General features: G+C 30.9%; 3 protein-coding genes and 1 long non-coding RNA gene across 4 annotated transcripts; all 4 read left to right on the top strand.

The window, feature by feature from the left end:
• The first annotated feature begins 2,994 nt into the window (after positions 1-2,994).
• Positions 2,995-3,396, top strand: LOC21394647 (protein PELPK1). The gene has a single exon (XM_010096511.2). It carries the CDS (start codon positions 2,995-2,997, stop codon positions 3,394-3,396), a length of 402 nt encoding a protein of 133 aa, XP_010094813.2.
• Positions 3,397-16,650: 13,254 nt separating this feature from the next.
• On the top strand, positions 16,651-18,146 carry LOC21394646. Its single transcript, XR_002902081.1, has 3 exons — positions 16,651-16,751; positions 17,881-17,978; positions 18,060-18,146. It is a non-coding gene; the product is annotated as an uncharacterized LOC21394646 (long non-coding RNA).
• On the top strand, positions 18,144-19,585 carry LOC112090265 (uncharacterized protein DDB_G0271670). Its single transcript, XM_024164546.1, has 2 exons — positions 18,144-18,197; positions 18,365-19,585. Exons 1-2 carry the CDS (start codon positions 18,144-18,146, stop codon positions 19,583-19,585), a joined length of 1,275 nt encoding a protein of 424 aa, XP_024020314.1.
• A 3,760-nt stretch (positions 19,586-23,345) lies between these two features.
• On the top strand, positions 23,346-24,183 carry LOC21394645. The gene has a single exon (XM_010096509.2). The coding sequence runs from the start codon at positions 23,484-23,486 to the stop codon at positions 23,871-23,873; it is 390 nt and encodes a 129-aa protein (XP_010094811.1). The 5' UTR covers positions 23,346-23,483; the 3' UTR covers positions 23,874-24,183.
• Positions 24,184-24,472: the final 289 nt, after the last annotated feature.

The following is a 24,472-nucleotide window of genomic DNA, read 5'->3' as shown; positions in this document are numbered from 1 at the left end:
GACCGTGAGTACCTTTATTTTAAATGCTTTATAAAATTATATCCTACTGGGCCTTTCGCTCACCTTTTCCTGTTTTTAAATGTATTAAACCCCTCCAGGCGACGCGAGGAGTAGTGCCGAGTAGGTAGCTACTACCAGTGACATGGACTTGTTTCAGGAAAGCGAAGAGTTGTATTTCCTCTTATCTTTTATTTCAAGGCATGTATAAGAGATTATGGATTGTAAACTTAAATATTACTAGACTGTGGTTATGTCATATTTACTTTTATTTATGTTCATGTATGCTAAACACCTGTGGAAATTCCTGACATGATACCAGGGACGTGATTTTAGACTGGTTTGGTTGGAAATTCCACCACCGTTCTTGAAATTAAATTTCTCTTGAATGCAGAGGCTCGTTTGGAAATACCTGGATGTTTTGGATTTGAAAGAAATTAAATTATTTTGCTAATCACTCTCTCAAACAGGTTTAAGTTTCTAAACGAGCCTCCACGTCACTAACCCCGGTTTAGGGGTGTGACAAACTGTTTCAGTTTTGTCCGATTAAAATTTATACAGTTTCAGAAATCTACATTTACTATATCTTAAAGTCAGATTTTAAAAATCTATTCTTTACTGGAATTCTTCATCTTGTCAGGATCTAAAATCATCGTTTTTGAGAAAACTGAGATCTGGCCTCTAGAGGACCCATTTGGCTGCCATAGTGGCTGCCAATTTTTTTTTTCCATAGATGTTTTGGACAGCATTGTGGTTTTTTTGAAAATGGCTTAAAACTTGCATTTAGAGTTAAAACTGGGTTTTGTCACAGTCACAGAAAAACGTTCAAAACATCGAGAACTATAAGTTCAAATATTGAATAACTGAAAAATCTTGCTCTAGGATCCTCATTTTCGCGTGCAAAGTAACCGGAAAATTTTTACCTCTAACCCAAAATAAACAAACTTAAACCAATCATAAACATACCACATAATACTAATCCAACTAACCTCAAAACACATAAAACTCACACACCCTTATTACAAACTTATTTCCTCAAGAACCACAAATTACATCCATGATTCACAACTTAAACTTTGTTAGAAAAATAGAGGAAGGGTTTAGAGTTTTTACCCTTGAAGAAGATTCTAGGTTAGGCTCCTCCTAAAAACACTTTGATCACCTTCTTCTTCCTCTAAGTTTTGCTAATGACTTGGAACTAGAAGAGTGGAAAAATTTGAGAAGAGCATTTCTAAATTCCAAATTTTGCCAGAAACAAGAAAGAGGAGGTTTAGAGTTTTACCCTTGAAGAAAATCCTTAGCTAGACACCTTCTAGAACACTTTGGTCCCTTTCTTCTTCTTGAGATCCTAGACTAGTGCTTTGTGTTTAGAAGGATGAGTGAAAATTTTTTTGAGAGGAAACAAGAGAGAGGTATGGCCGGTTTGGTACTTTAAGAGAGAAGTTAAGTAAGCCTTTTTGTTAAATAGTTGATTTGATGCATCTCATCATGAAGTCAACTAACCAAAATTTTTGCTTAAAACCCGTTAACATGGCCGGCCAAGTGAAGAGAGAGAGGAAAAAAAAAACTACCATGAGTACTCTTCACCTTTCACCATCACATCTCATCCAATCTTAATATTAACCTACCCCTTGTACTTTTGTCCCATCTCTTAAGTTTTCTTTGAAACTGTTAAAAATTATACTAGCTGTAAGGAAGTACTTAGCGGACAGGAAATTCTAGTTTCTGACGGTTCCTTTTCTACTACTTATTTACAGTTCAATATTAATCTCCCAATACTTCGATATTAAATTCTTACTCACGTAATATTTCGAACTATTTCAAGTCTTGAAATTAATTCTAGACTGAACAAATTCTAAATTTAACTTTTCTGCATTATATTCCGGGAATGACATTGCTACCGACAGTGTCAACTCCTAAGCTCACATTGTACCCTTCTATAATAAGTATTTTTCTCGTGACTTCAACCTAACTGTTCGGCAATTATAGATTTTTTTGTATGCTGCTAACATCGTATTGTGCTTGGAGATTCTTGGAATTAAGATTCTCAAATTGTATATGCACTGGAAATTCTTCCGTCTTAAATTACGGCGAGAATTTATCGATCAAATTTAGTTAATCGTAAAACATGAACTTAGCATGAAATCTGCTACAAAATTTAGGAATATTGATATTAATTCCATAAATCCTTCAGTCACAAAATATAGCATAATATTTTTCAGGAAAAATCCTTGACTTAAATAAATAAATTGTATTATTTAAATTCTGGGATTTTCTTGGTTATTACAATCTACCCCCCTTAAGAATTAGCGTCCCGAAAATTAGAACAACTCGGACTAGTTTTTCCTCATATCATCTTTGTGTTCTCAAGTAACTTCCTCAATATTGTGATTTCACCACAAGACTTTAACTAGAGGAATTATTTTATTCCTTAAGGTTTTCTCCTCGTGAGCTAGGATCTGGACTGGTTTTTCCTCGTAGGTGAGGTATGCGTGCACTTCGACGGGTTCCTGGTACAATACATGCAATGGATTTGTCACATATTTCTTCAACATCGATACGTGAAAGACGTGTACGGAAGCCAATTCTGGCGGTAGTGCTAGTCTGTATGCGACTTTACCAATCCTTTCGAGGGTCTCAAAAGGTTCGAGGTATCTTGGGTTGAGTTTCCCTCTCTTACTGAATCTCATTACTCTTTTTATCGGCGCCACCTTCAAGAAAACTAAATTAAGAAAAGCTCATAGCTGTCCTTACCTTGCTTCAAGCGTTTCAATCGGCAAGTAAAAAGTTGATCAACAACATCCATATTTTCTCACCAAATTACCCCCAACCATCTAATTAAATAGCAACCCCCATTTTTTTCACTTCCCTTAGCTATAAAAAGCCCACATAGCAATTGTTTCCAAACAATCTTCCTCACGAGGGCTCCAACATTTCTCATATTCTTCTTAACCACACACATTTTTTTTCCTAGCTAGTAATTTGTTCCAAACTAAAATGGCTTATCAAAATCCCCCACCCTTGTTATTCCTCATTGTGATTCTTCTCACATTCTCTTCATTTTGCTGCAACACAATGGTTTTCGGTGCCCGCGATCTTCAGGAGATTCCTAAGCTAGAAATCCCCCAACTTCCCACTTTCCCAACTTTATTGCCACACCCTGAACATCATGACCAGCCACTTCCAATGCCGGAACTTCCGCTTGTTCCCGGCCATCTCCTGAACGTCCCGAAACCCGAACTCCCAAAGCTCGATGTTCCACACTTGCCTGAGCTGCCAAAACTCGAACTCCCCAAGCTTCCGGAACTGCCACATTTCCCCAATGTCCCTGAGCTGCCTAAGCCTACATTACCAACCATCCCAATTATACCAAAAGATCAGAAACTGAATCATCCTTGAAACATTTAAAGGAGTACCACTCCAGAGTTGAATATTTATATTTTATACACTACCAATAAATATATATATATACACTGTTGCCGTTTCTATATACGTATCTGCCGGATGCTACTTGTAATCCAATGTACTGGAATATGTGTGTCCAGATTTGTTGTTGTGAGTTTGTATTACTTCTTTAGAGTGGTTCTTTTGGATTGTATTCTGTACTGCATAGCAATACATATTTGTTACATGATTTATATATGATAGTTGCTTGATTTTATGTTCGTCTGTCTTACTTTTGATCAAGAATGTTACCATATTGTTCAGGCAAAATCAAATATGCCGCAGGGAAGAAGAATTCATCGTAATTAAAGTAACACAATTAATGTTAATGAACGGAATTAAAAAATCAAGCTACAGTAATCTTACAGTCAATAATATAGATATATTTTTTTAAATAAACTTAAGGAAACACTTATGGGTAGAAGATTTTTTGGTCGGAGGGAAAAGTGATAATAAAAATAAGAGGAATATTAACTGGATGTGTAACTTATTCACTTATTTGACATCTGTCTTAAGTAGTAGGAATCATGTGATGTAACTTATTCTTTTATTTTAACTACAATGTCAAATTACTTTGTTGAATCCCATTTCAATATTTAGTTAAACTCACCAGTTGATTAAGAATAATTTGATAATTTTTCAAATTAATTTTTTTTTTCTAATTCCTTTACTTTCCATCTAGTTTCTACCAAGCAAGGTTTGTGTTCTTCTTTGTTGTCTTTCCTCCCATAAAAATAAAATAAAAAAATAAAAAAATAAAAAAAAAAAACCTTATAGGGGCGTACCTACTTCACATGAAAAAAAAGTTAAAAAAGAAAGAACATTTCCCTTTATGATTAATCATGTGTTTATTAGAAATGGTAGCTCTGTGGACCGTGTATTATAGAGAATTGAAAAAACAAAAAAACAAAACAAAAACAAAAAAACAAAAAACAAAAGAAAAAATGAACATCAATCCTAGTAATCTTCTAGCATTGATTCTCGATTAATGAGGACGAATGCAAACTTTCACTTGTACACTTTTGACAAGTTCGCATATTATAAGTTAGGATAAATTTTGTTTTTGTCCCTGAATTTTAGTCTTTTTGGCATTTTACTCCCGAATTTTGAAAATTGGTCCACGTAGCCCCTAAACATTGAAATGTTAGTCGTTTTGTCCCTTTTGTATATTTGACTAGCAGATTTGATGACATGAAAATTATTGGATGGGCAATTCAATGAATTATTTGCATAAATGTCCCCTGAAATATGTATCATATTTCAAAATGCCCCATGATCTATCGAAACAATTCAAAATGTCTCTAATTTAAGAAAAACATAACAAAATAAAAATTTTACTGATGTCGATATCATTAAAAATTAATTAGATATTAAATTCAAATTGAATTAATAAAAGTGATTAAATATTGAAAAATAATAATAAAAAAAATATAAAAATTCTTCACCTAAAAAAAATTCAAAAATTAAATAAATGAATTTTTTTCCAAAAATCAAAAGCCAAAAGAAAATAAGAAATTTTTTTTTCAAAAACCTTATTCCTCTTCTGCTCTGAAAGTGCATATCAAAACACATTTTTTTCCTTAAAAGGAATTTTTTAATTTTTGAATTGTCTTTTGGGTTTTTCATTTTTTTTTTAAAAAACATTAGTTGATAAAGCATGCCACTATAAAGTCATAAAATCCAAAAGACTACTAAAAATATATCGGAAAAAATAATAATAATGAAACCTTCTTCCTCTACAAACATCGAAAAACCTTCTTCTTTTTAAGTGTAAAAATTTGTTTTAATCTACACTTCGGGAGTTGAAGAGGATGAAGGTCTTTCATTTTTTTCCTCTTTCCTTTTGGGTTTTTTAGTTTTTGAAAAAACAAATTATTTAATTTTTGAATTTTTTGAAGTGAAGCATTTTTATATTTTTTTTTATAGTTTTCACTATTTAATCACTTGTAATGATTCAATTAGAATCAAATGTCTAATTAGTTTTTAATGATATGTCACATAAGTAAATTATTTTATTATGTTTTCAAAGATTAAGAGCATTTTCATGTGTTTTGATATATCCATCATACATACTTTAGGGGGCATTTATGTAAATAATTCATTAAATTACACCTCTAATAATTGTCACGTCATCAAATACGTTAGTAAAATAAACAGAGGGTAAAGTTAAATACGTTTCAAAGTTTAGGGTTGCACAGATAAATTTTCAAAATTCGGGGGCAAAGTGACCAACAGATCAAAGTTCGGAGGGTAAATAAAATTTATATTATAAGTTAATATATAGTATAAGAGTTTTACAACAGATGAGAAGAAAGGTGAGGGAAAAAATTACTTTTTTTTTTATAAGATATTAGGCTTCCATCTTAAAAATTTAACATGTTTAAGTGGGTGACATGATATTGAGGTGACCCAATATCCTTATATGACTATAGTTATGTTTATGTTTAGAGAATGTGGGACTCGGGTATTTTACCCTTAACACGTCCCTACAAGATAGTGTTATGTTAAGAGTTACCAATCTTGTATATTAATAGATCGCATCAGCTCGTTTGAACAGTGGACTCTAATAACTTATTAGAGTACTTAAGAGAAATGATAAGAAAAATAAAGGAGAATAATTACACTTTATAAGGTATTGAGTTTCCCCACTTAAACATATTAACCTTTTAAGATGAAAGCCCGATACTTCTAATTGTTCTCCCCCACTTTTCTTCTTATCTCTCCTTCACACTCTAATATATAAATCATCTCCAATATAATTAATGTCATGTTATATGTTGCAGAAAAGAAGTGTAAAAAATAAATAAATAAATCATAAATCTCGTAATTTTACAATGTCCTTTTTTATGCATTTTCACTAAATATGCTTTTACATGTTTTATTTTCTCTTTATTAATTAAATTTTTTTAATGGAGTGTGACATAAATAATATTTTGTATCACCTTAAATGGTATTTTTGGCTTTTTTCCCTTTTTATTTGTTTTTGTTTTATTTTCTTTAATATGTTTCTTTATTTTCATGATGTGTGAGATTTTTTTTCCCTTACAGTTTGAGTTTAATGAGTTTTAAAGATACGAAAATTATTAATTATTTTTTCTCCGTAAAATGTACATCAAAGCCACGATAATTGTTTTTTCTTATATATGTATTTAAATGAAGAGATTTCATGTACACATGATTTAGGACTAAAACACTGGACTTTCCCTTTACCCACTTGGAAAAAGATGCCTATTAAAAAAAAAAAATAGAGAAGAAATGATCTACTTTCTTTTTTGGATGATGTTTTGTCATTTTTGTGGATACGTTGCATTATGTTCATGTTGTTTAGGAGATGTCTGGTTGGAGGATTTAAATCATGATTTGAATCATAGTTCATGGTTCGTTACAGTATTTTTTCTCACAAAAAATACACGTAAATAAAAAATAATTCTAATCACATAATTCTAATCTATAAACCAAACGTCTCCTTAATCTTTTCGGATGTTTAGGAAAGTTTGCTTATAAACAGGTATATAACTATAAAATTGTATGCCCACTTTTCCGTCCCACCTTGGGTACGTCCCACTATTGGTTTGCATTAAATATAACCGATTGTGTTTGGTGGAGTGTTGGAGTGGACTTGGTATACTTGTTATTTTGAAGATGAAGGCTGGGTGTTTTAAGTTAATTTCTCATACTTTTTAAACTGCGTTCGAGGCAAGAAATTGGTCCATTAATATTAATACAACATCCTAACACGCAATGTAAAATACGAAACACGTAAGCATACAAAACCTAATTTTGAATAAGTAAACATAGAAACTCCTAAAAGATATAATTGTCAAAATAGAAAGTCCCAGATATAGTTGGAGATGCTTAATCATTCCTCTTCATTAAATTACAAAATTCCATTTTGAATCATTTTAAGATGTTAGCATTAAATAAGAATGATTCTATTCACACTTGTTTTACTTTTTAGCTCCCTTCTAAATACATCCGCTTGATTTTAAAATGATTAAATTTATTTTTTACACATTCTTATTATTTTAAAATTATCCTAACTACTTCATAATATTATCAATTCTTGACCACTTTGTTTCACTTATCACACTAACCATTCAATTTTCATTCGTTATTTTAATCGATTGGGGAATCAAATATCCTTGTGTTTCGTTGCAGTTACGAAATGATAATAAGAATAGTAATGGAAATGGTAATAAAATGAAATTAAAATGTGCTGAAAACATAAATTGATTTTTAATTTGGTTGGAGTTATCGAATCAAAACCTGAATGAAATGCTGTTTGGTTGACAACAAAATGGAATCGAAGTAAATTGCATTTTGACAAAAATACCCTTAATTAATAATCATCAAGTAATTCAATATTTAATTAATTAAAATAGCAAAAAAATAATTTAATTATTGAAAAAAAAACTTTTAATTTGAAGGATAAAATTTAAAAACTATATTCAATGGTAAAAAAATAAAATTTGATCTTTTTATGTAAAAATAAATTATTACTAGCTCAAATATAAACATCTACCATGATATGTATCGAGTAAAATGATTACTTTAGCCCCCTGTTAATAGTAAAAATGAACTAATATATCATCCAACTACATATATAAAAATATTTAAGTCATCAAAAAACACAACATAGATGCTCATCTAATCCCAAAATATAGTCAAACACCATAACTAATAGATCCACCTATATACAACATTCATCATTTGCCAAATCAAGCAGGATCCTAATTAGTATAATTTAATAAAGTGAAGTATAATCCTAATTAGTTACAATATCAAAAGAGAAATGCATAGTACATACATTCAATATCAAAAGATAAATGTAACCATGAAACTAAACCACTCCTAAATATCACCAGCAAGAAGAGCTCTAGTCCACTCATCTCTTTCATCATCAGGAATACTAAAAACGTATGAAACTAAAGCATCATCTTTTATCATCATGTGAGCTACCTTATGGCGTTCCATTGTGTTAATGGTTGTAGTCATTTGTAGCTCATCTCTAATCCGGCTATATTTTTCCATCATGTCTTCACCAATAGCGCTGCTTAAACATTCAGATGCCTTTTCAATAACACCAGCAAGTAAACTAAAGGACTCCTTAATAGCTTCATAAGCATCTGCATTGTTTGTACTCTTTCTTTTTTTTAGAAGACCTTTGGGGGGCGTTTGGTACGCAGTCATCAGTAGGAATCATATTCCTAAGAAAGTGATATTCCTAAGAAAGTGATGGAGGGTAATATGATATCCAGGAATAATACATTACTGTGTTTAGTTCCATACAGAAATTTTTCTCAAATTCTCAAGAATATTACATTACCATGTTTGGTTGTGCATGAGAATATTGTGAATTAAAAAAACATATTTTTTAAATGAATTACAATTAGTACTAATGTAAGTATAAAATATTTTTTAAATATTTAGCCCAGGACATTAGCACTAATATTTTAAAAAAAAAAAAAAAAAAAAAAAAAAAAACAACACAACAAGTAGTCCATAAAATTATCAAATAATAGGGGTCTCAATATGTTAGCTAAAATCTTCTATACTCAAAAGTTCTTACGAAAGTTCTAAATATGAGAACATATTCTCGAATAAGGTTCCAAACCTGTAATTAAAAGTTGTAAATCTATGACCACATATAAAAGTTCTAAAGATGTCATCAAAAAGATCTAAATATTGGACCATATACTCAAGTTTGTAAACATAGCACCAAAAACTTCAACCTAACTCATTCCAAAAGAGAGAAGAAAATCTAACTTAAACTCATCATCCAACGTGAAGAAATAGTTGGTGTAGGCATGGTTTTGGACAAGTTTTCTGACTCGTACTCGTTGTGCATTTGTTAGTCCTTCTACCTTCCTCACTTCATCAAACACCTGCATCCTCCTTGCAGCACTATCAGCCTCGTATTGAAAACAATTAGCAAGCCTACCAATATTCTCACCAGCCATAGCCAGTGTTGGACTTTCGGGCGGCGGGCATGCCCGATGCCCGAAAATTTTCGGGCACGGCGGGCAGGCCCGTCTCGCCGCCTGAAAATGATTTTCTTCGGGCACGGGCTCGGGTAGCCCGAAAATGGTAAGCCCCCCGACAGCTCGCCGCCGTGGAGAAGCCTTCCCCCGCCGTTCGCCGGATTTTTTTTTAATTTTCCGGCAAATACAAAAAAAAAAAAGCAACATGTAAAAAAAAAGGGGAAAAATAAAAAAGAAAAAAAAAGAAAAAAATAATTAAAGTTATATAAAAAAATTTTAAGGAGATAAAAGCCTTAAAAAGTAGAAACATATTTTAAAAGAATTATTTTTATCAAACGAAAGTATAAAAAAAGAATTAACACAAATAAATGAAGAAAAAAAATATTTAAAAAAAACCATGTTGTAAAAAAAAATTAAAATCCGTAAGAGCATAAACCATTTGAGAAAAAAGTTAAACATAAAATAAGCAAAAATACTGAAAAACAAAAAAAAAAAAATAGGCGAACATATCGCCTCTCTAAAGACAGATTCATTCTTGGCTTAGGAGTTTTTTTAGGGGGAAAAAGAGCGTTAAATAGAAATATATTTGAAAAGAATTATTTTTACTAAAATAAGTAAGATAAAGAATTGATACAAATAATTAAAGGAGAAAAAAAAGAACTTTAAGAAAACATGTTGTAAAAAATTACAATGCTTAGGAGCATAAAGCACTTGAGAAAACACCAAAAAGAAAATAGGCAAAAATACTAAAAAATAAAAAAAACTAATGACCCGTTTGAAATGTATAGTCAAATCATGATTATTGATTCTGACGTTTGGAATGTAAATTTCTCGAGAGAATAAAATATTGTAGTAGAATCGATGATTTGAGTTTGAGTATATGAAACAAGCGAGTTCTAACAAAATGAGTAAAAGAAAAAGAAAGAGAAAACGATTATAACACGTGGCCTCTCCGGAGCAAGGAAGTTGGCTCTTTTAGTAGTTAGTAGATTAGTAGATTAATAGATTATAGATTATATTATTATTAGATTATATTAGACTAGTTAGAAAAGGCCTTTTTTTTTTTTTGACCATCTCCCGGTTAGAAACTTAAGCCCCGTTCATTTCACCGATTCGAGTTTTGTTACAGTAAAAAGCTCTAAAAAACAGTCACATCTAACTTTTTTGTTGTAGTAAAAAGCTCTCACATAAAGTCACATCTAAACTCGAATTAAAAACTCAAATCAGCGAACTAAACAGCCTTTTACTCTAACGATAAAGAGGTCATATCAGAGAAAGTTCTAAAAAAAAAGAAAACACAAAAGAAGGCCAATAAGAAAAAAAGGGAGCTTCTAGGAGAAGAGAGTTTTTGGCTCTTATTATTATGTAACCTGGCGATATTGGAGAAGAACGTCTTTAACTCTTTTTATTATTGCCTCGTTTGTTTCGTTGATTTGAGTTTAGAATTTGAGTTGAGATGTGATTGTATGTGAGAACTTTTTACTGTAGCAAAAAAGTTAAATGTGATTGTTTGTGAGAGCTTTTTACTATAGCAAAACTCGAATTTTAAACTCGAATCAGCGAAACGAACAAGGCCTATGTATGCAATAGATATATATAATCATCAAAGATAGTCATTTCTAGCTTTCTGCCTATTCTGGTAATAGAATGAGATTCACAAATTATTGATTATTATTAGTTGAGCCACGTAGTATGCACGAGAAAAATAAATTTATAAGCGTGTTAAAACATGTGGCTCTTTAAAAGTCAAGTCCATTAATTGAAGTAAGAGAAGAAAAAAAAGTATTTAAAAGTAGTATAGAAAAAGAATTAAAGTTATGTAAGAGCTATTTACAAAAATAAAAACTCAAGTAAGGCTATATTGAAAGGAATTATTTTAGAGATAAAATCAATTTAGTACCCTGTGTTATAACAAAATATGCTCTTGGTATCCTGTATTTTTTATAATATTAAAATGGTACCTCAACCTTTTTAAAAACATCTTATTGATACCTTTTAGTATATGTAATGTCTAAACTACCCTTCTTGTTAATTAAATAGAAATCAAATTTTTTTTTTAAAAAAATATGAAAATATTTTAAACTTTAAAATCTTTAAAAGAAACAACAAAATAAAAAAGCTCATGATTTTTTTCTAGATTTATTAGTTTTTAGTTAATTAAATAGAGGGGTATTAAGGTAATTTTTCATTTCAAAAATTAACTTCAGGGTACTAAGAAGATGTTTTCAAAAAGGTTAAGGTATCATTTTAATATTATAAAAAAATATAATATATCAAGAACATGTTTTGCTATAATACGTAGCACCAAAATGATTTTATTTTATTATTTTACTTAATAGAAAGTAGGAAAAAAAGATTTCAAATAAGGTATTTTAAAAATAAAAGTAAACTACCAAAGAATAGGGGGGAAAAGAGAATAGGCAAAAGAAAAGTGAAAAAAATGAAAAAGAACAAGAACAAGAGGAAAAGTTAGAGAAAGGAGAATTAAAGGCCGTGTTTGGAATTGATCCCGTTTTTCTTTTTCATGTTTGTCAAGAAAGAAAAAATAGAAACGTTTCCAAAACAGCGTTTGGCGCAATAAAGACAAAAAACGGAAATGAAAATGATTTTTTGGTTTAGTGTAAAATGAGAGATAAATGAAAAATGACTTTAGTCGTTTTTCATTTTTTGTTTTTGTTTTCTCCTCTCTCGAGCAGAGAGAGAGACATTAATGAATTTTTTTATATTAAAAATAATCTCTTGATAAAACTACCAAAGGCATTTTTAAAAATGATTTCTGACTGAGATTGAAAACGTTTTCATTTTCATTTTCATACAAAAAATAAAATCATTTTTGAACGAGTTCTAAATGTACCCAAAATTATCTACAAATTTTTGACAAAAAAAAATTAAGTAAGAACATATTTAAACGAAATTATTTTAATTATAAAAGTGAGAAAAAGAAACAAAATGAATTGCTAAAAAATATTAGAGGAACAAAACAAAAAAAAAAGGACAATAGGCAAAATAAAAAAGAAAAAAATTGAAAAAAAAAACGTTAAAAGAGAATAAGAAAATGAGGAAAAGTTAAAAAAAAAAAAGAAGAAAAAAAAAGAAAAGGAAAAAAAAAAAGAAGGATGCCAACTAAAAAAAAAAAAAGAAGAAAAAAAAAGAAAAGGAAAAAAAAAAAGAAGGATGCCAATACGCGGAGCTAAGTATAAAGGTGGACCATGAACATTTACATTTACTTACATAAATATAACAAACATTAAAAAAAGAAATTAAAAGTGATTATTCAAATGCAGCTTGGATAAAAACGATCTATATGGGCTTTACCCATGTTAAGATAAGATAAGATGAGATGAAACAATAATAATTCAAAGGATTGCGTGAAAAAACTATTTAAAAGGGAATTATTTAGAGAAAAAAATACACATAAGAATAACTTTTGATGTAAGAGAAATTAAACAGAAAGCAATTAAACATGGATACATTAGAAGAAAATTATTTTAGCCATTAACAAAAATAAAAAAAGAAATAAAACATTATATAAGAACATAAAGGAAACAAATATTGTCATAAGAGTAAAACTAGGAAAAATATATTCTTAAAAGCACACAATAAAAAAATTAAACTGCAAAGAAACTTTCACAAAATTTAAAAAAATATTTAAAAAATATATGTGATTAAATTAGATTAGATTAGCAATTAAAAAGAATAAAAAAGAAATAAAACATTATATAAGAAAAGTAACGTTGCTAGGAATTTTGTTTAGGGGCTAATTAGTGACGAAGTAAAAAAAAATAAAATTAAGTGGGGTCACTTAAGAAAATATATATTTCAACCATGGGAACACATTTCAACAATGTCGGCACTTACAATTTTCATATTAAAATATTCATTTACAATAGCAATAAGTGCAATAACAAGTATAATTTTCAATATAATGATAAGCCAAATAAGAGAATTAATAAAATGTTATAGTCTAACTGATTATTTTACTAGGATGTTGTATTTTTTCTATCTAAAAACAATAATGATTCATAATTTATACACTCCATCCAATACTTACGGTTTCATTTTTAGAAGTGATATGTAGACTAGTGAAAAACAAAAAACGAGAAACAAGAAAACGAAAAAAAAGGATTTTCTCCCTTAAGAATAAAAAAATGAAACTATTGGTAGTTCTATTTTTTTAATTGTCAGATCTATATCAGAAACTGTCTGTTTTATATATTTTTTCAATCTCATTTGATGTTAATCAGATTAAACGGTCATAAAATTGATCCTATCGGTAAGATAGTTTACCGGAAGCAGTCCAAAAAAAAAAAAAGCAATAAAATTACTTTTCCTTAATAATCAAATCTATTATTGTGAGAGAAAAGATCTTGTTAAGAATTTAGAAACATATTTAGCTTTGACCTAAAATAATATTTTTCAATATCAAGATAATAAAATAAAAAATCTAATTTTTTAGGAGGGCTATGTATATATTTGATATAAGTACGTATATGCAGATGTTAATAACAAAAATGGACATATTGTATTTTTTTTTTTTTGCTAGTTATGGACATATTGTAACTTGCCACTGTATAAGAACACATATGAAAATCATGAAATATTATTTTTGTAAGAGTAAAGTTAAAGAAAAATATATTGTTAAAGAACACACGGTAAAAAAAATTACAAACTGCAAAGAAACTTTCACAAAACAAAAAAAAATTTAAAAATATATAAAAAGAAATTAAAAAGTAAGAAAAAAAACAAAAGAAAAAAAGCCTAATCTAACCATACATAAAATAGTCAAAACTCTTATGGTGGCAACCCCTCCACTCAATTTTTTTTTTATTTTTTTATCTTTATTTTTTGAATTTTTTAATATTTTTGTGTGTTTTTTTTTAAATTTTTATCTTTATTTTTTGAATTTTTTAATATTTTTGTGTGTTTTTTTTTTTTTAAATATATTTGTTTCTCACTATATTCATACAAGAGAAATTCTTTCACGTGTGTTATTATTTTATTTTTTATTGGTTAAAATAATTTTTTTTAAATATGTCTCTACTTAATTTTTTTTTTCTAATTGTTATCTTTGTACAAATTATTTTTTAAAATAAATTCAAAATTGTTTAAATAGTTGTATAAATTAATTTCTCATTATTTAATAAATAATAAATACTTGATGTGTGTAACACATACATAAAAAGAAAGAAGAAAAAAAAATGAGAAAAAAAACAGAGAAGTTGCCACGTGGCAGTTTAGTAAAAAGTAAAGAGGCTTCATAAATGTTAGTGGTAAGATTAGCTTAGATTAATAGATGTTTGATTAAATAGATCTAGATTATATTATCTACCTTTAATCTATAATTTATTTATATTCGTCATCAAATGGTAATGCTCTTTACTGTAGTGCTACTCGCGTCTCGCATTATTTTCAAACTTTTGTTCTTCGTCTTCTATCTTTGTCTTTTTGTGCACTTTAACCTTTTCGCCCTCTCTTTGACTCTCTCTCTCTCTTTCTCTCTCTCTCTGCAATCGAGTCTCTCTTTAGTTCAAATAGTTCTTTCTTCTCCATCTGTTTCTTCGCCAGCACCATTATCTTCTTAGTTGCTGCTTAATTTCAGCTGCGGAAGTCGCATTTCCCTTCTCCCTTTTTGCCTTCTTTCTCTTCCTCTGTCTTTTTTCTACTCCAGGTTTGCTTATCTCTCTTCTTTCCTGAATCTGATGTTGATTTATTTATTTATTGTTTTATTTTGGGTATTTCGTTTTGCTTTTGAATTCAGGTTGTTGAAAAAAAAAAAGAACATTTGGATTTATTCAAGCTCTAAATTAATCACCCAACCAAATAAATACCGGTTTACGATCTGTTCAATCATCATTTATTGTTCAAATTGGAAGGTTAAAAATGGGTTTTTCCCGTAATCTGATGGTCAGCTTTTTTTTTTTTTCCGTTTGAAGTCACATTTTTTTTTTTACTCCCTATACTAGATATTACTAATTTGGGCTTACATAACCTGATTCTCGGGAACTTTTCTGTTTTCTTCCATGTCCATGTTATGATTAGAATGATGGTGAGATATGATGTCCACTAGGATACTGTGAGATATGATGTTCACTAGGATACTGTGAGATATGATGTCAACTATATTTTTGAGAAGGTGGAGTTATGTTGTGAGAGTCGTTAGTTTTTTTATTTTGTTTTATTTATTATTTATTTATTTATTATTATTATTATTATTTTATAATTTTTTTTTCTCTGAATGAATTGTTAGAGTGGTTAGTTGGACATTAGGGGCATGATTTTGGATATTAAAAGAAGAATTATGATGGTGTTGTTTAAACTTGAAGGAAAAAAAAGGGAATGTAGGAAGTGAAGAAAGCTTTAGAGTTAGGTTGCTAAAGTTGAATTCTCCCATTTAAAGTTCCCAAATTGTTCTGTTTTTGTTGTTATATGAATGAGCTAAAACCTTTAAAATCTACCGCTTATTTCGATTATTTAGGCAACTTTTAAGTTACTAAAGGTTCTTTTGTGCTATGCACTTTTCTATATGAGCATAAACTTTTTAAACATACTACTATTTTGGATTTCTTAAGGCTTGTTTACGGTTAGGAAGTAATATGATTAAGAATGATATGCGGGGATCAATTATGATAAAAAAATTGCAATTTGGTGGGGGAATCTGGTTGGAGAGAAATAAAAGGATTAGGAGAGTTTAGTCCTCTAGGATAAAATAATAGCTAACATTACTTTTTGGTTCCACCTTGAGAAGGATTTCAGGAATCTCTGTCCTTTTTTCTTTTTTGACATAGTTAGAGATTGGTAATTCTTTTTTGTAACTTTGTAGTTTTTGGTCTTTAGTTCCCAAGGAAACTCCTTTCCTCTTATCCTTTTTGTACACTCTCTCTTACTTATTAACAAGAGTTTCTTGTTTCTTTCAAAAGAAAAAAAAAAAGGATAATAGATTGTGTAGGTGGCTAGCCTATGAAAACCTTGAGACCCTTATTTGCGTTTGCTCTAATATTTTAAATACTAATGCTACTTGATATTAATTTTTATTATATGCCAGGGTAAATTTCTAGCATTCTTGGAAGCCAGTTGTTCGTTGCTGAAGACTAAATGGGAAGCATTTGAAAATAAAAAAAAAAAGGATAATAGATTGTGTAGGTGGCTAGCCTATGAAAACCTTGAGACCCTTATTTGCGTTTGCTCTAATATTTTAAATACTAATGCTACTTGATATTAATTTTTATTATATGCCAGGGTAAATTTCTAGCATTCTTGGAAGCCAGTTGTTCGTTGCTGAAGACTAAATGGGAAGCATTTGAAAATTTGGATGATGACTTGGTTACAAAGGTAGAGTGAAACATTATTGGTTTTTTGAAATAATATCTTCTATTCTTTTCGGAAAGTGGAATGTTAAGATCTTTTTTGGAGTTAGCATCTTTTCCCCAATAGGAGAAAAATGTTCTAATAAAATGCTTAAGCTAGCAAAACTTCACCAAACATTGATGACAACAAGCTTTATTGTGTGACATTTGACTCTTGACCTCTCATCTCTTCCCCTTCTATTTATTGCAACTCAAGGTAGAATGATAAATCAAAATAGAAGAAAATTTGCTGATCAACTACCAGACTTCAATTTCAAAGCGTTGAATGCAAATATTCCAATTTGTATGTTTTGAATAAGAGGCGTCCAAATTTTTGGTGCTTGTAAATGTTTGATTGGTTGCTGATACTATTTCCCATTATCTGCTTTCTTCTTTATTTGGTTTTGTAAGGCTTCCAAGGTAAATACTCGGTGGATTATCAAGTTATTACAGTTGCTGATCTTTTGAAGATGTGGTATATATGTTTGTAACGATTTGCAAGATGATAACAGGTCTAAAAGTTACAATGAATAAAGTATGATTTTATCGGTAGAGTCTATCTCTTAAGAGATAATTGAGAGATTAAGATTGACCAGCAATTGAGCATGTTGTGGATGACTTGGATAGGGGAAATGATATAGTTTCTTTTCTTTTCATTTTGGAATATAAAGAACACAAGGGGTTGGCATAAAAAAATTATGTGTAGGTTGAACCTATATGCTTTGTTATTTCATTACTATATGTTTTTGTTTGTTCTTAAAAAAATTATTGTTCATGGCAAAATACTTCTTCCTAACATCACAATAGAATGCTCAAAATATAAATTCTTGTTCCTCTTAGACTCATGATTTATTCTTAATAAAAGGATTAAAAAGCTATTTTAAAAAATGAATTCAAGAAGACCAAAATGATTTTTAAATAAAAAGTTTAAAGTAGTGAAAAAACTCAAAACACTATATCCAATTTTGGCACGAGTCTCACACGTGCGAAGCACGTGGCTTCAACTAGTATTATAACAACAAATTAGTTACAAAAGCGAGCAAACTATTGTTGCTTTTTTTTTTTTTTTTGACAGCCCATTGTTGATTGTTTGTTCGATAAAATTAACATTTCAGGTCACTGGTAGATTAGTTGAGAGTTGACTGTTGAGGGATGTCGGCCATTGATCCTAAGACTAAGAAGAAGACCATCATCGATACCGACCCTGGAAGTGGTATGTCTTTTTGTATTCCATCATCATTGTTGCTTTCATTTGAATTGATGAATTAATCTCTCTCTCTCTCTCTCTTAACAGTGCTCTGTGCCAGATCTTCTTCCCTTAGTGATCTGGTAATGAAACCTAAACTGTCTTCCTCAAAGCCAAAGCCAAAGCCCAGGAATGGCAATGAAGAGCGTCAATATCTCAAAGCAGAAGCAGGAGGTCTCTGTGCCGGTACATTTGTCTCCCATAAGTATACCCATTCTTCTTCTTCCCGTTGTTCAAAAACTTCTCTTCGTCCCAAAAAGAACAAACCTTTACCATCCAATTCCAAGGACAAGGACAAGGAGAACCTTAATTATATTAATCTAAAACTAGCCAAAACCTTAAAAAAATCTCAGAAACCCATTCCAAGGAAGAATCCCAAGAAACCACTAAGTCCATGTCATTCTAATTCGATTATTACTACGCCTTTGCATAACCAAAGCCAAAGCCAAAGCCAGAGCCAAGGAGATGAGTGTAAAAATACTCCTCCAGTTCAGCCGTCGGTGTCTCCAGAACTAATAATAGAATCTAAAACCAAAACTCCCGCTTCTACTTGTTACGGAGCAGGCAACGTCCATGTCCTTTCTGGCGTCTCTGACAAAAGGAAGTGCCGTCCTACAGGCCTTCTTCTTGCTGCTCCAACTGCAAACAATCTCAATAATTGTAAGCTTTCTTCGTCTTCTTCTTCTTCTTCTTCTTCTTCTTCCTCTTCTTATTGTTTATTCCCACCTTTACCTGCTCAAGCTTCAATGCATTGGCTTTCATCACCTTCTACTGAGACTCTCTCTGTCCTTTCATCAACTTCTATTGAGACTACTACTACCACCTCTGAACATATCTCTATCAACTCCCCTGCTGCTCAGACTCACTTTCATGAATCCTTGGAGTTGGAGGACCTTTTACCTTCTTTTAGTTTCAAAGCTTGTCATCTTAACTCCCCATTCTCCACAGATTCTGATCCTCATTCATTAGGTAGCGGAAATGTAATTTGTACCCCTGAATCTGACAACACTTGTGCTACATATGCTAAGAAAAACAAGGTCGATTCTCAGCTCATCACTTCACTCGCTGATGCTCTTCGGATCTCAACCTTAATGTCTCCCAACACCATTGAACCACCAATCAAAGATGAGAACAACGAAACCAACAGCATTGCTTTCAGTAGTTTCCAATTTGATTCCATTACTGCATCTTGCTCGACACTGGGGAATGAGAGGTTATCATGGAGAGAAGAACAAGGATTGATTTCTGAGATGGATGAATTTGATTGTTGCGTATGTTTATCCGATGATGACCACAATGGCAACTACTCCGATGACCTTTTCCAATTTTGTGAAGGTTCTAATAATGTTCATGATGCAGCTAAATCTGACTCTTGCTCTCCTAAAAAAATTTTGGGTAAGGAAACAAGGGTTGAAGAGAAAACTGGTCAAGAATTAGAAAACTACCCTTCTGGAGGACCCCCTCAATTATCATCTTCTTGTGCTGAGTCCATAAGCATCGACGGAGGCAGACTGCTCACTTCTGCGGATTCAGATTGGGATTTGTGCTTCAAGAAGGATTTGTTCCGAGTATGATTTTTATTACCTTACTCACTCGTGCATGCTTACTCCTATTGGAATAACAAACTCAGTCCCGATCATTTAGAACTTAGAATTTTTTATTATTTTATTATTTTTTTATGTTTTTTCTGATCGTTACTTTGTAAACTAGAAGAACTTGAGCCGTTTATTTCATTTGTACCATATAAATTGTCTCCAATCTAGACTGTCAGGGCCGTTTATTTCATATATGCAAAGTCAAACCATTAATTCTGCGGCAGTGTTTTCTTATTACAAAAATTTGAATTTCAAACGTCAAAATTAATCACGGTTTTAGTTGGCCTTCCAAACAGAGCCCTTACTTTCATTGGGTTATGTGGAATGCATTCTTAGATTTGCCAACATACACTCAATAAACCAACTTGTTGGTGAGCTATCATTAATATTAATGTTAATATTAATATTAATATTAATATTAATATTAGTATTATTATTTCCTTTTATGTATAAAAGGGTGAAGTAGAATGCTTACAGATCCTTACTAGAAAGAACATAGCTAACTAGGAAAATAGTGGATACTTTGGATTTGTAAACTAATGATGCTTACAGATCAGAACATCAGTCTCATGAATTTTCATAGAGATTAATATATTTATAGCCAACTTGACATATGATAAGTAGATGGGGGATTTTGAGCAACAGGGTAAACATTTGGGGTACCAGGGAAAAAAAAAAAAAAAAAAAAAAAACATGGGAGAAATTTGATAATTTTTAAACTCAAGCCTCATAATATGGATTATTTTTCAAGTCGGTTTATAGTATTGATGATTCTCGAGTCAGTTTTTAGTATAGGGAGATGTAAGTTTGGCCTTTATACAAAAATTAATGATTTATATCCCAAAAAACACGAGCAGAGAAAACTGATTTAGCTTGTAAAACTTTGAGATTAACTTTGGTGACAGTGGAATTAAAGTAGTTGTGAATCAGTGGATTGGACAGGGGACTGATTAGGAGACTAATATCCTAGTTTTTATAGGCAACATCCATTCTTCTTGGATTTCCAATATCTGTGATTTTGTCAAAGAAGGAACCATATGATTGAGCTTATCTATTCCATTGTTCGTTGCCATGTCATTCTGATTAGGGGTGTTCAGCGAAATCCAATCCAATCTAAAGTTTTGGATTGGATAGAAAATAGTTTTTGATCTGATATGGATTGAGATTTTCCTAATCCGAAGGTTTTGTATCGGATTGCGGATTGAGCACTTTCCAATTTACGAAATCCGTGAATCCGAATCCATATATATACATATATATTTTTTAAAATTATATGTATATATATATATTTATAAGTTAGTTATTTTTTAAATTTTTTTATTCTATTATATTTTGTTACTTTTGCAGAAAACTCAAATATTACTTCAGAAGTTGTAGATGTTAAATTACTTTAAAGTAATGATGAATATTTCATTTTGAGTTTCATTGAATTTATTTTGTTATTGTTAATTGGGCTGTAACAATCTAGGTTTTTTTTTTTTTTTTTTTGTTGCTTGAAGTAACAATTTAAATGCTTATTAATATTTCATGTTGTGTTTATTTTGTATGAATGTTTATTAATTTATATTTATAAATGTTGAAATCCGTGAATCTAATCCGTAAATTTCAATAGGTTTTAGATTGAATTAGATCCAATCTGAAAAGATTTTGGATCGGACACGAATTAGAATTTTTCCAATTTGTAATTCTAAATCGGATTACGAATTGACCTTTAATCTACGGATTGAGATCTGTGAACACCCATAATTCTAATTACAATATTTAGGTTTATACTACTAAGGAACGTCTTTTGAGAGTGCAACTTTAAATTTTATATATTCGTGTGAGTTATTTGTGCTTGCCATATTCAACATGATTTACTTGTTTACCTTCTTAAGTCTTAACTAGTGTTTACGAACTGTGTAATGTGTATGAAAAGCATCGTAAAATACAAATAGTTCACTTATATTGGTGCAGATTCCATTGTTCGTTTTTCATCCTTCAACCGGTGCCGTTGACACGACTCCTCTCTTATGGCTAAGCCTTTCCCCTAGCCACATGTGGCTTAGCCGGCCGTGCCATATGTTGATGGTTTGGGGTTCTTTGCAATCCCACAACATACCAAAGTGGGACAATCAGCCAAAACGCTGGCTGAGCCGATTGTGTTGTTATTATCTTGTTCATTTTATTGATTTGAGTTTTTAATTTTAATTATGTTACAGTTAAAAGTTCTTATAAAAAGTTACATTTAACTTTTTCTGTTATAATAAAAAATTCTCACATAAAATCACTTCTCAATTCAAATTAAAAATTCAAATCAAGGAACTAAATTATGCCTCAATCTCTCGTAAACAAATCCCAAAACAAGACGGCCATCTTAGGTACAGACAATGGACAAATGGTCAACCATCCCAAACTAATGAATATGAATCCAAATTAACATCAAAGGACGTAAACAAAACAGAAATATACAATTATATATACATGTTAAAAGCCGTCAGAGAGTAGAAGACTAGATGATGAGAGAGATATGTGGTTGGATTATTAGGTGATGAGCTAAAACTAACAAAGCCAATTAGAATAAATTAGAAACCAGAAGCTCTTGGCCATTGGAATTAATACTTGTTTTGGCTTGGCAAAAGGCGCTTGGAGCAAGTCAACAATGTCAGATATGCTTGTTATTATATAATAGATACGTGTCCATATCTTTTGTGCATATAAGAATAAGATACTGATTACAAAGAACTTGTTTAATAAAATACTATTACAAGTTGGAAACTTGCTTCCGCTGTTGTCCTAAATATAGCTTGTCTTGGCTAGCAGATTTGAACCTCTTTCTGTTCGTTAATTTAAATTTTTAATTTGAGTTAAAATTTAATTTTATGTGAATTTTTTATTGTAGCAGAAAAAATTTAATTTTTTATGTGAGTTTTTAATTATAATAAAATTAAAATTTAAAATTTAAATCGATAAAATAAACGAGAAATTTGTGTATCTAGTAAGTGCATTTGAGATATTAATGAATTTTGAAAGGCATCATTATATCAATCGGTAATTCCAATACAATAGGGGTCTATCAGTGCAAGTCAGTTGAATACCGCGATTGATGAGTGGGTAGGTGGGTTAGGTGCACCTCTCGCCCTGTGGGAAGTAATGAGGCTAGTCTCCCCCCCTGAATGAAGAAGTAGTGGGGCCACTTCCCTCATATGTGCCTTTATTTAGATTCTTTCTTTCTTTTTTAGAATTTTTTATCCAATCTTTCTAAAATAAAAAAATATCTCTGCCGTCGAAGGGATAAAAAAGAAAGAAGAGAAAAAAAAGGGAAGTTTTGTTTTTTTTTCAATCCAAATAATAGAAAACCACTCAAAAATGAAAGTTAGATAAAGAAGTTTCAGTAAAAACTAGCACCAGACTTCTTCCAAGTCAACTACCAAAATGACGTGTTGAACTTTTTTTTTTTGGAACAAAAATGACGTGTTGAACTTGCACACACAAATCTATAACTTTCTGTAGTTTCTTACCAGAAAATAATAATAATATATATATATAGAAAGTTAGATAAAGAAGTTTCAGTAAAAACTAGCACCAGACTTCTTCCAAGTCAACTACCAAAATGACGTGTTGAACTTTTTTTTTTGGAACAAAAATGACGTGTTGAACTTGCACACACAAATCTATAACTTTCTGTAGTTTCTTACCAGAAAATAATAATATATATATATAAACATATACTTGGTTGAATTTATAATGCCCATGATAGTACATGCTACCGAACCCAGCCTTCGAAGTGGCCAATCATGGGAGAGCCTCCATTTTTGAGGTTTGATTCAAAAGCATAATACCAACAACCCCAATACAAAACAAGGAAAAGAGAAAGAAGAGAAGGAAATACAAAAGAATGGAGGGTCTGCTTCCAATGGTTTTCAAGGCGATCAAAAGGAACAGAAGTCGGCGAAAATACAGATGCCTTTCATCCGGTGCGGCTGAGAGTTACATGAGCATCTCAGAAGACTACTACGTTGAGCCCGGGCCGCACACGATGAGTATGATGATGAGGACCACGTCTGCTTGTTCCATGCCTCAAATTCAAAAGATGAAGGCTCACCGCCGCCACAAATCGGTGGGGGACTATGCATTTGGAATGTCAACGCCGGAGACTATTCACAACACAATAAGAGATGATGGTTATGATGATGTTGGTGTTCGTGTTGGTAATAAGAAAGCTCAACTGGTGCGGTTTAGTAGTCGCCGGTTCAGGATGTTCTCCTGTGTTGGAGGTTCCAATTAATCATACTTCTATATTTATCTTCCTCTTGTCATGCAATACATTCATCTCTGCCTTTTTTTTTTTTTTTTTTTGTCAAGAAAACTCTGTCAATATTTAGTTATCTCATCAATCCCTATGGTCCAGTTGATCCTTCGTTTTTTCTAAGGGGAAAATCGGAAGGAAGAATGAATAAAAAAAAAAAGAAAAAAAAGAAAACCTTGCTGTGCTGTAGCCAAGAAATGTAAGGCATGCCGATGACTTTTTGTTGAAGTTTAATTGGTTATGACAAGTGAAAAGCAAATTCGGTGAAGTTTGCCTTTTCTTTTGTGATCGTCTCTACAGTTTTAGCCCCATGTGGCATCTGTGACTTCTCATAATAATCAACTCAATCCTTAAGCTTTACCTTTTTTTCTTTTTCTTTTTTTTTTGTCTTTTGTTTTTGTTTTTCTTGAAAATGAGAAAAATAAAACAACTCTTATTTTGACAGCCAAGAATTGACTGTTCTGAATCATACAAATTCAGTCTTTGATCATATTGATATGCATATGAATATGAAATATAGCAGCTGAGCCCACTTACACCAGCTTAAGTACTAACTAGTAGCGTTAAAAGTATTTGCA

Source organism: Morus notabilis, unplaced genomic scaffold, assembly GCF_000414095.1.
Source record: "Morus notabilis unplaced genomic scaffold, ASM41409v2 Scaffold651, whole genome shotgun sequence".
Lineage (NCBI taxonomy): Eukaryota > Viridiplantae > Streptophyta > Magnoliopsida > Rosales > Moraceae > Morus > Morus notabilis.
Note: the sequence above shows the minus strand (reverse complement) of the source record. Positions and strands in the feature narration are given on the sequence as shown.